Source organism: Centruroides vittatus, unplaced genomic scaffold (assembly GCF_030686945.1).
Source record: "Centruroides vittatus isolate TY-2023 unplaced genomic scaffold, ASM3068694v2 contig_5, whole genome shotgun sequence".
Lineage (NCBI taxonomy): Eukaryota > Metazoa > Arthropoda > Arachnida > Scorpiones > Buthidae > Centruroides > Centruroides vittatus.
The window spans coordinates 1,675,683-1,695,740 of record NW_027122286.1 but is presented as its reverse complement, the minus strand read 5'-3'; the positions used below and the strand labels follow the sequence as shown (position 1 = coordinate 1,695,740).

The following is a 20,058-nucleotide window of genomic DNA, read 5'->3' as shown; positions in this document are numbered from 1 at the left end:
CTCTCTTGTAATTCCAGCCTTTTATTTTTCTGACAGAAACAATTTTTTGATAGTATTCATGAGACTGTCAGGCAGGCACTTGTTAAGTTTTGCGTCAGTTTTTATTTTCGAAAGGTGAGAGTATAATAGCAAAGGTAGAGAGTGGGCAGAAGATGTCTGATGTTACTGGGCAGTATGGCTTGAACAAATCTACAATAGGGTGGAGTTCAATCTTATCTAAGAAAGATACAGTATAATCAAGAAGAATCAAATAGCTAAAGGAGTAACAAAAATCACATCTGAGAAATAAAAAACATTAAAGTGCTTATAATGGAGCCTTAAACAGATCTGATGACAGAAGAACACCAAAAACTCTTGAATGAAGAACACCGAGAAACTTGGCGAGATACGTTTTCTTCTGAAAAAGAGGATTAATGCTGATATCTGCTATTAATTAAAGATCTTTTGAAGAAGTGGGGAATGTCAGATCAATGGTCTTAAATTGGCATACAAACCAGGTTGAGGTTAATAGGCTTGGAATTCTCTACAATTACAATGCTATTAATTAATTACTTCTGAAAAATTCTGAAGAAGAGAGAAAAGCAATTGACATTAGACAGATTCTTTAACCCCACAAACAAAAAAAACATGACTAATAAAAATGAAAGACTGTGTATATATGTATTTTTATTATTACATATAAATAAACATAGTAAGAAAGTATATATCTTTTAGTTTTTGGGGTCTCCAGAACGAATTAATCAAATTCCCATAAAAACCTATGGTAAATCGATAATCTGTTAATGAACAATTCGGATAGCAAACAAAGTCTCGGAACAGATTATGTTCGTTAACTGATCACCCGCTATATTAATAAGATCTAAAGCAGAAATTCAATTATGCTTTGTAAGATTTTTTACAATTTATTTCAATCTAAACATTAGAAATATTCTTTCTGAAATATATTTGGACAATTCTTTTTAAAATTTTTTAAACTATATTTTTATAATAAATGATTCCAGATATAATATTCCAAATATTCTTATAAAAATGTTTAAAAATCTTAAAAATATTTTAATGCTTTGAATTTATCTATAAATATAAAAACATATTTAAAAAATTTTTTGAAAATAATTGAAAATTTTTTTTAATAAAAGTAAAAAATATTTTCAATTTTCATTGAGAATTACAACTCTTTATAAAAGTGTAATATATAGATGATGTGCGATTTATAGTCAAACTCTGTTTACAAACTTAATTCATTCCTAAAAGTTGTTCAGAAACCAATTTGTTCTCAAACCAAAATAAATTTACTTGTAAGAAACAATGTAAAATGGATTAATTCACTCTCGATTTCCAAAACAAAGCCTGTTTTGCCTTTTTAGCAGCATTTCATGCATAAAAAATGTCTACAAATGCAATATTATTAATATATAATGTAATATTATCTATATCTATATTTATATCCATTTTATATATATATATATATATATATATATAATATTTTGCTTTTAATATATATATATATTAAAAGCAAAATATTTTGTCATTGCAAACTGAAATTGAAACTAACATTTTACAAAATACTATAAACAGAGACTCAACTCCAACTTCCTGGATTTTCATCCAGGAAGTTGGAAGTTGGAGTTGGAAATATAACCAATGAATCAAGATAGACAACAAATACTTTATCCACACTTTTCAAAATGTTACATTTCAATTGCTTTGATTTAAATTAAAATTAATTAATTAATTGATTTTATTTTTAAGTTTAGTTTCAGTGTAAAAACAAGAATTTTAATTATTATTTTTAATTAACTGGCTACCTAGTATTAATACATATTATATTAAACATTAATATTATAATATATGATATAATAATAAATTTTTGTTATTTAATTTGTGTTAAGTACCTTTAAATATGAATTTTTGGATATTATTTATTTTATGTGAATGTAAATTAATGCAGTTTTTATTAATATATTTGATTTAAATTGAATTGTGGTGTATACCAAAAACCAGAAGTCATATCTTACCCACATGTGCATTGAAATATAATTTGAATAACATCATCATTGATGGTTCATGCGATGTTTAATGACATGTGAGGTGAATTTCAGTATCACTACTGAATTGGTAGTCTTGTCGTTGATTGGTTAGGTCATCGACTTTCTTTAGCGTAGAAAGTATAGGTAGTTGACCATTGGTGGTCGTCTGTGCTGAGTAGCTTGTTCGGAAACCTGTATTGTACATAAACTGGGGCAAATATGATGTCCAAAAATTTGTTCATAAACAGGGGTGTTTGTAGCTTGAGGTTTCACTGTATTAGCATAAATTGAAAATTCCTTAGTCAGATAATTTCAACAGTTTACATAAATATTTCATTTAATTTAGTATTAAGCATTTCATTAAATATATTAAATGAAGCTTCTTAGTAAATTACTAATTATTTTATATAATTATCTTTTTCATTTACTCTTTAATTAATAGTGTGTGTGCTTAATATTAATACATTATGGTTATATGCATTTTTTTAATGATTAATTTGAATGATGTTGAAAGCTTTGTGATATTTAATACTTTATATTGTATAAACAAGTATATTTTAACTTTTAACATTTTATTTCAATAGTTTTCTTCAGATAAAGGAGATGATGACTTATTGGTTGAAGATTTGCATCCTTGTGTGATTCAATATATTATTTTTCCTCCACATACAAATACTACAATAAAAGATTTGTAAGTTTTATAAATATATTTATAAATTTATATTAAATACAAGTTTTGAAAAGTCGTTTACCATTTATCAAATTTGTCGTTATTATTGAACAAAGTAGAATATTGATAATAATTGTTTGTCAGTTTTATTTAATCAGCACTTAAAAAAATTTAGCAACACTCCCTTATGATGTCAGTATTGATAACAAATAAAAGTCATTACAAAATTAAAGTTTAACTGTTAGATTAGTTACAAACCTAAAATTATTATTAAAATATTTTAAATGTTTTTTTTATTAGCCTTGTCATTATTATTCAAGAGTATAAAACTTTAATAACACGTTTTAGAATTGATTTATATTTTTTTTTAAATTCAATGAACTTTTTTATATTCATTATAACTGTAAACATCATATGTATATTTTATATATTAATAAATTTTGTACCTAATTTAAAAATAATAATTAATAAATTTATATGTTATAAATGGTAATGTATTTATTAAATATTTAAATTGATCAGACAATCTCAAGATGAAGATATAGAAATTGAACTTCCTGAAGCAGATGGAGAATTGCAAATAATTACAGAATGTTGGGTTGAACCACAAAATGGCATTGCTATACCTAATTCACCTGGTGTTAACCATTTAAATGGATTAACTTATGAACAGTTTCCTCAGTCTGTGAGTAATAAAATTTAAATCATAATATTAAAATGTTACATTTTTAATTTTAAGTATATTTTATGAAAAACACAAATAATAATTGACAAAAATGTAAAATATGACAGAATATTTAAAAAATGTTTATGTTTGTTCATATAATATTAAATATTTTGTCTATTTTTTGAATATTGGAGAAGTATATCGCTTTATAGGTAAACTGAACTTTGCCCCCATTTAGTAAACCGTTCTTTGATTATCTCTGCCTACCTAACTTTATGATATAAGTGCAATCCAAAATTAGTTGGAGGGGGAAAACATTACATTTTTATTTTTTCTCATAAATATAAATGGAAATGAAAATCCATGATATTAAATTTGCATATTATAGGAGAGATGTAATAATTAAAAAGTTATATATTTATAAAAATTTGTAATTCTGTGACAAAACTGTTGTTGTACATTCTCACATTGATTGCATCATAACCTCGCACTGAAAATGGAGTTGTCCAGTTGATGGGAGTGTGTGTGTACACACGCATATATATATACAACCCACCTGTTGTCATTACAGATATTGAAGATTACAAGCTATAAGTGTGGTGTAAAAGGAGAAGATATTTTTGTTGAAGCTTCACATTATACCTGTGAGCAAAAATATTTGGAACTATATGGTGTTAATTCAGAATTGAAATTTATGAAGTAATGACTTATTCTGTTTTACGAAGGATTGCACCTGTTTGAGTTGGAAGTGGAGATCTTGACATTTTATGTAGTGCAAATTGTGCCAGATCTAACTCTTCCAGCTCATATAGAGGCAAAATGTCTTCAATGTGAGAAGTGCAGCAACTTTTAGTTTAATATTTTTATTTTTAAAATATTAAGCTTATTATTAATTATTTAATTTATTAAAGAGTAGTTTTCAGTTTTAATGTAGGCTAATATAATTATTGAATAGAATGTTAAGATTATAATTATAACACATCTCTCCTATTTAATGAATGGTATGGGGTAAGTGGAGTAGTAGTCTCTTCACTTTAATTTAAAAGTGAGATTCAACTCCTCCAACTTATTTCCTTCCATAAAATCAACAAAGAAGTGTAGTTTTGTTTAAGAAACAGTTTGTTTAAACTAATTCTGGTATTTTAATTTTATTTATTACTGTAAAAGTTCTTTTTATCAATTACTTAATAATGACATAATTGTAAAACTATTTTGTAATATCTTATAGAAAAATACTTTGTATGGAAAGATTAAAATAATAAATGACAAAAATGTATGAAATTGTGGAATTTTATCATTATAAATACAAATTAAAGTTAGATAGTTCACAAAAGATGCCACTGTTTACTTAATTATTTTTCAGAATAGTCAAATGAATAAAGCAACATAATAAAAAGAATTAATACAAAAATATTAATAATTCTAATTTTTTCAAGATGGGAATATTTTTACTTTTAAAAAGAAAATTATTAATAAATATAACAAAAACTTAAAAATGAAAATAATAAAAAGATTATGATGACACATATTTTATTATAAGAGCTATTAATGTATAAAAAAAATAATTAACATGATAATAAAATAAAAATTTTCCACAATTATAATTAGAAAAAGTTTTTTGAATTATTATTATTATTATTTATTTTTATTTGAAATGTTACATTCGGAATTTTCTGATTAAATTTAAAGTGTAATTGCAAATTACAAAAATTTTCTTAATCCAGAATCCAGACAATTCCAATATTTCTATTGAATTGTATTTACAAATGTTATCTTCGTACTTATCTCCTTCCACTTGTACTTGGACACTACCCTGATTTTTATCACTAAGTAAAGCTGATTAATAATTTTGTTGCATTTCTAACAACAAGGTGAAATTGAACAGATGTATTATTTTCAAATATTATTTAATAATTCACTTTAAAACATATAGTTGTGGTAAAACTTTATAAAATAAAAGTAAACAAATATTAATTCTTATATAATCAAGTATAAAATATTTAAATTTGATGGTAAATACATAATATATATTTACAATACAATATTTTATAAATAATAAAAAGTTTCATCTATTTAATTACAAAGCATAATGTTTTTTTTTGTGCTAGTTTTTGTTAGTTTGGTTCAAACTTTAAATGTTAATATCAAATAACTAAGTTAATTGAAATGATATTATGCTTATCAAGTTTTTAAATCAGAATTTATACACTTTCATTTACATTTATTTTTTAAATTAATATTAATTTTGATATATTTAAATCATACCTTTAGTTAAGATTGAAATTCAAACATTATAAAAATTTTAATAAGTAAATGAATTTTAATATATCAAATAGAACTGTAATTAATCATACAAATTTTATTTATTTCTAAAAATTTTTATTTTTTTATTTATTAACTCATTTAAAAATTTTCTTTACTTGAAAATCACAACAATATTTTAATAATAGAAAAAAAATCATAACTCAAAGTTCATGAGTCAAAATTTTTGTTAAGTAGTGAAGTGGTTTTGAATTTAAGATTAAAATTTTTAAAAAAATGTATTACTGAAAATTAACGAAAACTTAATGTAAAAAAAACTTGATTTAATAAGAAGCAAATGTAGTGTGATTTATATACATTTATATTTTTATAAATCCTGTATTTTTATCTAAATTCTAATGATTTTGCTTAAGAATTTGGAGTCTGGGAAAAGTCAATCATCTTGTCTTATGTCAATAGAGGTGGGATTCAAAAGATAATTTATGAGCAAGGTTCATTTGTACAAGGTTTCTATATCAAATAATTTTTTCTCTTTAAAAATAGATAATTTAAATTAAACTATGCAGTTAAGAATTTTTTAAAATTTATTATTATTTAAAAAAGTAAAATAAAAATAATTACAAAAACAAATAATTGAAAAAAATCTTTAAATACTGCCATGGTTTAAGTATTAAGGAAAATGATTTATTTTTTAATTTTATCAACTTTTTTTAAATAAATTTGAATAATGAAAGAAATAAAAAATACCAATTACACACACTACACAAAAGTCTGGAAATGTTAGATGTTCACAACAATACATCTCATTAGAGAAACCAGCCATACTAAACACACATCATATAGTTAGGAAAATCTTAAACACAGTGACATATGAATAGCATATAAGCACAGTAAGAGCACTTGGCACTGTTATTATCTGAGTAGGATGCAATCCATATAGAGAATAATAATAATAACAAACTTATAAATCTTAAATCTCACAAGTTAACAAATGTAGGACTTATGACACAAGATATGTGTTTAGAAGAGCATGAAAAAGTTAATCACTTCGAATTGTTGTTTTTATATGCTGAAATGCATATGAAAATGACAAATATATATATATATATTTGTCATTTTCATATATTATATAATATATATTATATTATTATTATTATTATTATATATATATATATATAGTGTGTTGTACACTAAATATATATGAAAATTTTTTAAAAAACCAAAAAATAAAAACAAATGGCTTAAAAATTTTACAATGAATAAACAAATTACTTTCAAAGAACTGATTTATAGTAAAGTTCCATATGTACAGTACATAATTTATTCAAAACCTTAAAAATTTTTTAGATTATTTGGTTAAGTTTTAGAACTGAACCTACATAACACAACAATTAAACAGTTAAATAATAATTTTTATAATACAAAAATAAAAAGATATAGATTTGTTAATCAATAATGTGATATATAAATTTTCCTGCAGTTGCTAACCAACTTTCTATTTTATTGGAGAAATAAGGAGACAACTGAAAATCAGGATGAGAGAACACATTTGTACAATAAAATATAATAATACAAATTTTGCCATTGCTGTTCACTGTGTTAAAGTGGTTGTCAGATTTTACTAAATAGAGTTCAGATATTATTAAAAGAAAATTACATAAACATTTAAAAATTATAAAAATTCCAAGAGATTTTAAAACAAATTTAAATGATGGATTTATTTTAAGTGAAATCTGACAACATGCACTAATTTAATTGAAGAGTCCATTAAAGTAAACTACTATTTAACACTAATACCCAATGTATTGACTTCTCTTACTCTGTCAAAAATATAGTAAAAGACAGTGGTTCAGGCTTCATTTCTATAATCTTTATAACTGATTTTATTTCTAAATTTGAAATTTTTTTTAGAAAATATTTTTATTTATTATTATTTTTATTTAATTTTATCTAAAAATATCTATTAAATTGAATAAGTTGTGCAGAGAGTTATTTATTTGTTGGTTTTAATCCTTTTTATATATGTTTATATAGTTTCTTTAAATTTCCTTTAAATTGTTTAAAAGGTTTATTGTTTTACAAATCATAATAATTTTAAGTCATTTTATTTTTTTAAGTTTTTCAAATTTTAAGAAGTATTTCAAACTTTGGAATATTTTGCATAGCTAAAAGATTATTTTAGTTACTAAATACAGTCGAGTCCGAATAAGTCAACACTTGGATAACTCGACACCGTCAGTTAAGTAGTCAGTTTTCTGTGGTCCCGGCCGACTTACATAGGCATTAATGTTAAACTCCGGTTCACTCGACACCGTTTAACTCGTCACCACTGGATAAGTTGACATACTTTTGCTGTCCCACACTCTGATAAGTCGTCACCCCCTCCTGAAAAAATGAATTCACTCTTTATGTGTGGTGCAAACTCATTTTTTTCGGGAGGGGAGTCAATTTATTTATTAATATATAATTAATGTATATATATACATATTAATAAAAATGCCTTAACATTTTATGTATTTTTATGTATAAGATAATAACAGATAAACAAAAAGAAAATATACAATCTACATCAATGTCACACCAGAATCCAATTTTGCATTTTCTCACACTAGAGACATTAAGAATCCTTAGACGTTACTTACCAACAATTGACAATTATAAAGATGATGTTTTAAAGGCATTCATGATCATTGAAAAAGAAAGTCAAGCCAGTTAGTGCTCAAAACAAACAACAATAAACAAATTTTTCAGTTTTTCATCTACAGAGTAATTGTAAATGGAGGACAGAATGCATTGTAAGCCTATACTACTGTATAACACACTACTGTATTTTCCTAATTGTAGTTTTGTGTTTTTTTTTTCAATTTCGCTTTAGTCATCACATCGGATAACTCGACACATTTCCACTTCTGCTTGGGGTGTTGACTTATGCAGACTCAACTGTATTTAGTTTTTATAGTTTTAACCCCATTGTTTTATTTTAATTCATACTTTCAGTTTTTAGATCACAGTTTTTGATATATAAAAATCTATAACTGTAATTCTCTCCCAGGTAAATTTGCATTGGTTTTAATTTTTTGGTTTTCATTTCATATATTTAGTATTCAGCATATTGTATTATATATGCATTCATGTGTTGATACACTATTAAAATATATTTTCCTTGTGACTTTACTCAGGATCAGTTTTTTAAAGAATTGTTAAGAACTGAAGAAGGGTTTAGACTTGAAATGCATAGAAAAAAGACAATTCAAAATGATTAATTTTGCCATGTTCTTCTAAACACATATCCTGTGTGATAAGTTTTTCATTTGTCAAGTTGTGAAATTTAAGAAGTATAATAATTGAATAGGGCAAGAAGCTTTGAACACATTATAAAATTATGAAAATTCTGCATAATCAAATGTGATTAATTCTGGCTATTTGCTTGACACTTATTTTTGTAGTGATCAAAATTTCAAAAATAGCATTTTGAAATCAAGAATTATTAATTTTTTTAGTATTGCTGGAAATAAAATATATTAAAAGGATTATCCAAATGTATATGTAAGATTATATTAGAGTAATATGTTGTTATACTAATACAGTATGATGAAATATGAGCTACATTATTTCATTTAAGATTAGTGATAGTTAATGCTTATTGTTGAGTGCTTGCTCAGTGTGTGTTAAACATGGGTCAAATGAGAGTGAGTTACACAGCAAAGTTTAAATTGCAAGTAGTGCATTATGCACAAGAAGAAGGAAATTGAGCAGCAGGAAGAAAGTTTGATGTAGATGAAAAAATATGCAGCATTGGATTCAAACAGAGGATACTTTTGAGAAAATATCACAAAATTGGCAATTGTTTTATGAAAAGACTGCAAAATATCCCAATCTGGAAGAAAATCTGTTGAGATATAGCTGTGATATTCAGGAAAATGGATTTTTTGTATCTGTTAAAATGATTTAGTTCAAAGCCCGAAGGATTACTCAAAATATGAAAATTTGCAAAGGTGAATTTTAAGGGAAGTTATGGCTGAGTAAGACGTTTTATGGCACAACATGAACTTGTGATTCGATGTCAAACTTCAATGGCACAGAAGATTCCCTACACCTACAAAGAGAAACTGCTTGCATTTCAGAAACATGTCCTCAGCTTAAGAAAAGACACAAGGCTATGATTTAAGGGCAATAGGAAATGCTGACAAAACTCCTGTCTTCTTTGATATGCCAAGTTACACTACAGTCAATCTGGCAGGTGAAAAACAGTTTTGGCACAAACTGCATGAACAGAAAAGCAGTGTTTGGCTGTAATGTGTGCATCATCGCTGATCAGAAGCAAGCTCCCACCTTACGTCATTTTTTAAGCTTAAAATCTTGCCAACAGAAACACTACTGTCTGGAATATTGGTACGAGTTCAAGATCAAGAATGGATGACAAAAGAACTCTACATGGATTGGCTGAAGTCAGTGTATTCTTGGCATCCAGGTGCACCGTTATGTTGGCAGTCTGTATTGGTTATTGACAGCTTTCAAGATCATCTGACCAAAAGCGTAATAAAGACAAAGGAGGAGAAAAGTGACATGGTTATGATACCAGGAGGGATGACTGGAATGCTGCAACCACTTGATATATCCATTAACCTTTTTTTAAATTTCATATACAACATTTCTACTGTGATGGAGTCTGTGCTGACCGGGAGGCTAAGATCTCTGTCTCAGAAATACAGATGGATTGTGGTGTCATAGAAAGTAATACCAGAAGAAATGGTGTCCAAAGTTTAAAAGTCACATCCATTTCCAACACGATAGACAGGTTAGAAGATGACAGTGTATCTCACATCATCTGAGAATGAAGACTCAAGTGATGATGGTAGTGACAGTGATGTTTCAAGTGAAGAACATAAACAATAGCTGTCAGTTTCAAATGAAGACATTGATAATAATTTGTATAGTCCTGTAGCATTATTGCTTAGTTGGGCCCTCAGACAGCTCCCTTCTTTTCTTCTTCTTTGCTTTTTCTTTGCATCTTTTTTCTTCTTACTTCTCATTTCCTTGCAGCCTCCAAATAATCTTGTGGCAAAGTCCTAAGGAATGTAAAGACAATTAATGATAACAAATTGTTTTAAAATTATTTATTATCTTGAGTATAGGCCAGACCCTAATGTTGGACCAAAAATTTAGGGTAAAAAAAGTGTGGCCTGAACACACTTAAATACAGTATATTATTTTATGCAAAAGTCATTTATTAATAAAAATAATGGCTTATGAAGATTATCATAACAATATGAACTTTGTTATTTTAAAAATAAAATGTGAAATCATTTAGCTTTATTCAAATCCACAATTTGTAAATTATTTCATGATAGACTGGTAACAGTGATTGAATTTGATTTTAAAATTTGAATTTTGTTGAAATAATTAACATTTGTTTAAAAACAAATAGACAAAGTCATACATCTATAAATTAAAAGTGAACGTATAAATTATCTGTAGACTTGTAATAATAGTAATTTAATAATTAAGATTAAGTATAAATGATTAAATTTTTATAATTATCAAGAACAGAATTTATCTTTATTTTTATCTTTTTAAGAAGCAGATTTAATAAATAATAAACATAAATTATTTATTCTAAGCTTGTCTATTCATTGTACTAAACAAATGTTTTTGGTGATTGTTTTTGTTTCTTTAGAACTTGACAAAGACCAAAAAAAAAACTTCTAAAATTTCAAACGTTTAATAAATAATTTCAAAATCAAAGTTCCAACATATATAATCATTTCAATATAATGATTATTGCATTGAACAAAATTTCTCATAATTTTGTTCTGCACAATGAAAAGACACACTAAACTTCAAATTGTTAATAAAATTTATTTGCAACAAATTGTGAAAATTAAACATAACATTAAGAAATAGTAATGTTCTTTCTATTTATGTATAGATTCTACTAGAATTACAGTTCTGTATTATGTACAAATGGGTACACTTAACTGAAGTATTTCATAAATATAATAAATACCTTAAATTCAATATTTCCATATATTTACATATTCAGTTAAATAATGCAATTTAATAAGCATGTACCATATTTACTTGCATATAAGATGAGGTTTTTATTCATTTTTCACTGCTTCAAAAACCTAGGTCATCCTATAAGCACAAGCGAAGGATTATTTGCGTATTTTGCAATAATTTTTTACTGAATGCTCACTTTTGGTGTTTAAAAACAAAAGTATTTTATCTGAATCGTTTGAATTGTTCTTGTGTATTGTCAGGAGTAAAGATTGAATAGCAATAGGAAAAGCATGTGGTTGCAATAGCAATGGGTGTTTAAAAACAAAAGTATTTTATCTGAATCGTTTGAATTGTTCTTGTGTATTGTCAGGAGCAAAGATTGAATAGCAATAGGAAAAGCATGTGGTTGCAATAGCAATAGCATGTGGTGAAAAGCAATAGGAAAAGCATGGAAAAAACAATAGGAATAGCAACCTTTTGAATTGAATTTCAAATTGAAATTCCAAAATCACGTGAGAGCCCGATATAAGTTTTAATCCATTCCCACATGAAAACAGATGATTATTTGGAAATCAGAATTTGGAGAAACTCATAAGTGTAATCAACAGAGAGTGGATTTAACTGTTAAGAATTGGCAAAAAAACATTCCTGATTGTCCAGCTTTACATGAAGAAATTATGTTGTTGATTTTACAAGATTTTTCCTGAAAGTTTAAAATGCCAGTAATTTTTGCAGGACAATGTGTGCATTTATGTGCATTTGATATTTTATTTGTGAATAAATGAAATAAAATTAGACTTGTATTAATAAATCTAATTTTCTTTATTTTGATCTTTAAAGTGACATCTTGTTCTATATGCAGGATCATCTTATATGCGAGTAAATATGGTAATATTTTTAAAAATTACTTGATCATGCCATTGATTTTGTAAGGAAATTTAAGATATATCAGATCATAAAATGAGTAATGTTTTGGTAAACTTCAGTTTTAGTAAAGTGAAATATTTACAAAGTTATGGTGAATAGTAAAGTCTATTTTATTTATTTATTTTTTATTTTTTTGAAAAAATAGATAAACTTGACTTTGGAGAAACTTTCTTTTTTAATACAATGCAAAATAGTATACTACTTATAGTGAATAAGAAGTTAATGAACAGAAAAGCAATTTGTGAAATTGAGACAGATTGTAGCAATTTCAAATGTATTATTGTTTTGTACTTTTTCATGGAGGTAGTAGTAGTAGTAGTAATAATAACTATTTATAATATATTTCAGACAGAACAATACAAGATTTGTTGTGTAAATATGTAAATGTTTGAGGAACAAAGAATTCTAGTGCAAAATTAAAATAATGAAAGAGTTGAGTGGTATAATTATAAAAGCAAGAAAAACCCAAGTAGAAAAAACCAGAAGATTCAATAAAACAGAAAAGTTTTCTCTCCTTTTATGATCTTCTCATAAGATATTTAAAAAGTGTAACATGAGCAAGGTGAATAGAAATGTTGTTAGAATCTTTGGTTTTTGGGATGATATTCTCAGAATAGATAAAATAGTTATTATACATAAATTATAATTACTCTCTTATTAGTAGTTGCAAATCTGAAAGATTTTTGCGTATCTAATAACCATAAGGAGAGAGAAGATAATATAGGTTTTTAATCTGTGTTTTTGTATAGATGTAAATAGAAAGTTAAAATTGATAGAGATTTAAATACTTTTATCTAGATCTAAATAAGAGACTACATAAGGAATTATATTTAGTAAATCAAATGGAAAAAATGCAAGTGTTATATTTTTTAGGTTGTTGCTTAACTTTGTTTATATTGAAATAAAGCATGATAAATTACACACTATATTAGTTTACTGTTGTAAATTATTGCTTAATTTCTTGATTTTGTCTAAGACTTTATTTTTGAGATTATACTGTAGGTTATTATGTTGGTAGCTCAACACATTGAGTACAAAAAAAAATCTGAAGTTCTATTATTCAAGTCAGTTTATTTAGATTAAAAAAAACTTTGTTTTTTTATTTGTGATAAATATCAATTATTGTTAGTATGTAATGTAATATGGCAATAAAGTTTTCGAATAAAAAAAATTTGCAGTTTATATTTGTAAACTAATAGTAATTTTAGTTGCAATTTATTTGTATAATTCTGTTTATATAATTTTAATTTTATATATTAATTTTAAAACATTTTTATTTTTATTTAAATTGTATTAATATTTAAAAGTTTGCATATATAACTACCAAAAAATAATAATTATTAACTTAATAATTGATTTAATATATTTGAGTTAATAATTGAGTTAAAGAATATGCTTTAGTTTTTGTATTCTGTTATGAAATAAATAAGTAATGCAAAGGAAAAAATACAATACAGTAGAGTGTCGATTATCCTAAAGCTGATCAACCGAAACGTCGGTTAACCGAAAGCCATCCAGTTGGACAATCAAATGAGAAGTTTGTTGTCAGATTTATTGAAATGATTTCTCAATTGAAGAAGTAGAGAAAGATTTTCAATAATTAAACAAAGAATATAATGCATTTGCTAAATTTTTCTTATTGAATTTAATGTAAGGCTATGTTGAATATACAATTGGTAGAGATATTATGAAATGGATGATGACTAAATTTCTTCTAGTGTTAAGTAATAAAAAATTTATAAAACTTAATAAAGATGTTTAATTGCTTATGTAATATTTATTAAATAAAAATTGATATTGTCAGGAATGAGTTGATAAAATTGTCTTTAGAAAATTGACAGAAATTAAATTTGTTTTTAAATCTCTTCAATGATATGACACAATACAACAAAATTAAATGTTTAAATGGCATTGTCAAAATAAAAAGTTTAGTAAAAAAAATAGATAGTTTAATTTTTCATAGTTCATTTAAACATTTAAAAACTAAATTTAATTTCTGGTCCTTTTTTTTATAATATTATCAATTTGTTCCTGACAATGCTAATTCATATTTAATGGAAAAACATGGGAACAATTAAACATTTTATTTTTATTATAATTTTGCACAGTTTGCACTGAAAGACCGATTATTCATTATACATAAGGATGTATTCATAAATGCACAAAATGAGAAGTTTATTTTTAAAGATAATTTTCAATCTAAAAAAGTTACAAGATAAATCACTATTACTATTTTGTTTTTTGTATTTGCTGATAGAAATCTATGATATGTGAAGCCTTTCAAATGTTTTAATAAACAAGAAAAACAAATATTTTACAATCATTTTATTGGATAAATTTGTCTAACATATATATGCATTTAAAATACAATTATCCTAAATAATAAAAGTATTAAAATTAAAATTTAAACAAAATATTATCATATTAGTTGTATTGTATCATAGAACTGGATGTCTCTACTAAACATACCAATAAACCAAAAATACAGCAGTTTAAACTTGTTTAAAGATGAGCATTTTCAGCTGTCTTAAACAATTTAAGACGACTGAAAATGCTCATTTTTACATTAAAATACAAGTTTAAACTGAATTTTTCGTTTATTGATGTGTTTATCATTTACTAGTTTTTTTTTTTTTTGCTTTTGTATGTTTTCTCTCTTCTTTTTTATTTATTTATATTAAAGTAATTTAAGTTACTTATATAAATTTATTATTTTTTTACTTTGTTTTTAAAATTATTCTTTTTATATATTTTAGATGTTTCCTATAGATCTGGATTGTGTATCATGCTTTCTTACAATAGAACATTTGAGCCTTCTATGCAAGAACAGAAATATGTCATCACCTTTTGCACTTGATGCTGATAATACTTCATCAGCTACACCACTTACTACAGATATGCATCAATCTTTTCTTTCTGCAGCTAGATCAACACCAGATATATTGATGTCTCAAACATTATTAATTTCACCATCATATGAAACAAACATACAAATAATACCATTTTCTTATGATATTATGAAAATACTTCCTAAATGTCAACAAATGGAATTATTATTTTCTACATTTATTCAAGGTAAATAAACTGCTAATTAATTTTTTTAAATGAATTAATCTTTTCAGTTCTAGTAAATGTGATAATTTATGTGACATTTGCAACATTTTTCTGTACTATTTTTTAAAAGACTAAAGCTATGTTATTATTATTGCAGTTTATTAAAAATATGAAAACAGTAAATTTTTATTGTATATCAAATCAATATAATTAATTATTTTTATATTGTATAATCAAAAAAATGACCAAAATTATAATATGATTTAGTGCAAAAGATAAAAATGATTCCAAAATTTGTTGTGCTTTTTCAGTTTATAGTAATGGAATGAAATTAGCTGTAGACATATTCAGAAATTTCCATAGAGGTGTTCAAATAAAAATAATAGTAAATTATTTAATTCCAAGAATTATTTTTTTAAATTAAATTTATTGAAGGAGATTTTAGATATTTTGTTTTTATTAAAGTCCATTTAAAAAATTGTAATAAATTAATGGTTAAAATATTTTAATAGGCAAACTTAAAATAATGAATAAAAAAATAAAAAAAATTGATGAAAGTAATAGTAAGATTTACAATAATATATGATCATTTACCATCATTTATTTATTTTATATTTCTGATTAAGCTGATTTTCAGTGATTTTGTGATTTTGTTAAAGATACAACAAGACTATCTGACTAATACTGAATTAAATCTTATAATAAATAAAAATACTTTGAATTTAGTAAAGTAATATGCTACTGCAAAGCTTTTCTATATATATATAAAAGTGAAGCTTTGATCAATAGAGCCTTGATTTTTGTGAGAGAATATACACCACATGTAGATTATTTAATCTGAATTACAAATATATTATATACTTACAAATTCTTAACATTATTTTATTCATTCTTATAATAAACTCTCTTAAAAAATTATCGACTATATGATAAAATGGTTTGTTTTCAAATTATTGCATTTAATTATTAATTACTTAAAAAATAATTTTTCTAATATGTTCAGGATTTATAATCTTATTTTTGATTCAGTTACAACAAATCTTAGGAAAAAAAAAAAAAAAAAAATTAAATCTAAAACTAATGTTAAGGGATAATTGCCATTAAATCTAAACAGACTGTCTTTCAGAATTAATATCTTTGTTTAAAACAAAAGACATGTGTAAGCACTTTTAATGATCTATTTTCACTTTTATCAGGCAAGAAATTCTTTTTTAAAACAGAAATATCAAACAGAATTTCTTTTAAATCAGAGAACATACACTTAAAATATGATTTCTGCTATTAAATCTAAACAGAATTTTTTCTAAATCTCTGATCTAAAAGAATTTTCCATTCAATCTAAACCATTAAATACCATAAATCTAAGCAAAATTTTTTTTTAAAACAGAATTCTTTCCTGATGATGATAAAATACATTGAAATTGCTTGCATGCACCTTTTGTTTAATAAAAAAAAATCTATCAATGCTGAAAGATAGTCTGTTTAGTGTGTTGAAGAATTGGCATGAGGTGTAAGTAAAAGTTTTATTGCCATTAAATCTTTAAATGTATAACTATAAAGCTTATTATTTGTTAGAACTCATTATAGTGGCCTGAAAAATGGATTTTCTAGAAACTTTTTAATAAAAAACATTTTGCTGATTGATGATGAAATATGTTATGATGTTAAATCACTTTTGGCTACAGATGTTTATGATCAACTGATTTCAATATAAATTGTTGTTTATGGGAGTGCTATACAATCATTACTGTGACATTGCATATGAAAAAATATTTTAAAAAACCAATATTTTGAACTCTAAAAAGTTTGTTATTTTCTGAATTAAAATAAAGTTTAGGAAAATATTCACCTATTTCTCTCTTGATTATTTCTTTATATAACATATTTTTTAAATTTTGATTTCATAAATTTTAAATAGTTAATTCAATAATTTTAAATGTTAAATTTATTACTTTTCTATTCAATAAATATATTTTATTTACATAATTTTATAATGACACTTATACTTTTGTTTACTGAATTTTTTTAAACCATTTAAAAATTTCAGACTTAAATAGGAACACTTTTATTGAAAGTTCTTTTTTACATTATTCACAACAAAATGCATTTCGGGGTCTTAAAGATTTTTAAAAATTACTCTGTGGCCTTTGAAAAAATAAACAGTGTTTTGGATAAGAAATGAATATATATATAATTAATATCATAAAAAAGGTGATTGAACCAAGAATCAGAAAGACCCAAAATGCAATAACTCATCAACAACTGCTGTAAATCATTGGGTTATAATTTGGAATAAATAATTCTAAATTACAAATGAATTTGGCACAAGAGGGAGACGTTAGGCACTATCTTTGTATTAAAATTAATAAGTAAATAATTTAGATTAAACTGGAAGAAGAGAGTCAGCCTGAAGTGGGACTTGAACCTGCAACTTCTGCTACAAATGAATTTAACAACTGCTGTAAATCATTGGGCTATAATTATAGCCCGATGATTTATGGCAGTTGTTAGTGAGTTACTGCATTACGTTGGGTTTTGTAGGAATGTTTATATGACCCAAAATGCATTTTGTTGTCATAATATAAAAGAAACAGCAAATAAAATAATTTGTTTTAAGCATAGAATTTGTGACTAGTTTAAAAAGTTCAAAACAACAAAAGTTTAACTCATTAGAAAATTAAGGAATCCAAAAATAAAGTATATATTATATTTATAACTAATAGTTAATTAAATAAATAGAAAAATTTCTTAATAAGTTAAATGATTGATTTTGTATCAAATATTATAATAGTACAGTTTGTTTCATATAATAATAATAATAATAACTCTCCCGTGGTCACTACCTGGTCGTGGTGGGAGAGACCAGTAATTTTACTGATCCATAGGCAATGCAGGTTGGAGCATAAGCTCCTGGTAGGGACACCCATGCCAGTAAGGTCTATGGGGAGAAATGAAGCTAAGAGTGACCACACCCACATTCTGTGGAGATATTTATTATGGTGATAACTAGATCAAAGTGTGATACCGGCTCGGACGTCGCCCGGGTTAACAAGGTCCGCGTTCGTGGGTTAGGCAGAGGCTCACGTTCGAAAAATAGGCCACAGTCTCTCCTGGTTACCGGTGGCGAAAGCAGCACCAGCCCAAGCATGGCTACTGCAATGCCCTCAACAGATGTGAGGAACCAACCCAGCATTGGTGTTTCTGTGGCAATGCATCTACAGACCACAAAGGCTGGAAAACCAACGGATGAAATGGACAGTAGATATGAACGAGTTTATCATTCGTACTTATTACACGATCACAAAACTTGAAACAAACATGACAGCATACAGACAACAACTACACCATAAATTCACACAACAATATCCTCACCTCACTGTCACTGAACAAAGGGTTGTTGATCAAAAAAGAACAATTATACACAACAACCTTATTCCACAAACAACACTTGAACTTATCAAACAACAGGTTGCTGATCAAATACATCAACAGACAGAAACATCTAACATTAATGAAGATCACGTAACCTGTCAGGATAATCCAGCAACAAGCATTGATAATAACACACATACAACAATTACCACTAATGATACTACAGACACTTCCTCGTCCATCACTGATAACATAGACATGGATTTAGTTAATACGCTCTCACTTATATTTCAGGAAACACTCACTAAATATACAGGCACAGATCCCACACAACGACCACGAATACCAAAAATCAACATGTCAAAGGAAGTAGGAAAAACACTAAATTATGTAAACACTCACTTAATACCACACTACATTCATTCAATTTCTACACTCGCAGACATTCATACATGAGTTTATGCTGGGGCAGTCACAGTAGTGACACACCATGGACTGAAAGTACAGTCACAGACAAATACACAGAAAACACAATACTATCACAAGCCTGCCTGGCAGAGAAGAATAGAAATACAAATAAATGACATTAGACAGCAATTAGGCAGGCTGACACAATACACTAAAAGCAACATAACACCCAAATTAAGGAAACAGCTCAAAAACATTTTCAAGAAAATAAAAACACATACAAAACATGAACATCACAACACACACATTACAGAATACATTGATACACTAAAACAAAAACTTGCTGCCAAAGCACGTAGACTCAAACGTTACAAAACATGTACACTACGAAAACAACAAAATAAATTATTTACAAACAATGAAAAACTCTTTTACAGACAAATTAATAACAAAGCAAACACTGATACACAGCACAGTGGCACACCAACAGAAGAAGAACTCACAACATATTGGTCTTCTCTTTGATCCAGTGCTGTCACGCATAATGCTGATGCAGGCTGGATCGAGGAGGAAAACAGAAACTTGCACAACATACCAACTATGCCCTGTGCTGAAATAAACATACATGATTTCCAATACACTGTTAACAGAACACACAACTGGAAGAC

General features: G+C 25.8%; 1 protein-coding gene across 1 annotated transcript in view; it reads left to right on the top strand.

Moving 5' to 3' along the window:
- Positions 1–20,058, top strand: part of LOC136978204 (KICSTOR complex protein SZT2-like) — a 215,191-nt gene that overhangs the window by 90,220 nt on the left and 104,913 nt on the right. Inside the window, 3 exon segments of the mRNA XM_067273857.1 lie at positions 2,612–2,718; positions 3,220–3,382; positions 15,313–15,631. Coding sequence (XP_067129958.1) covers positions 2,612–2,718; positions 3,220–3,382; positions 15,313–15,631 — 589 coding nt within the window.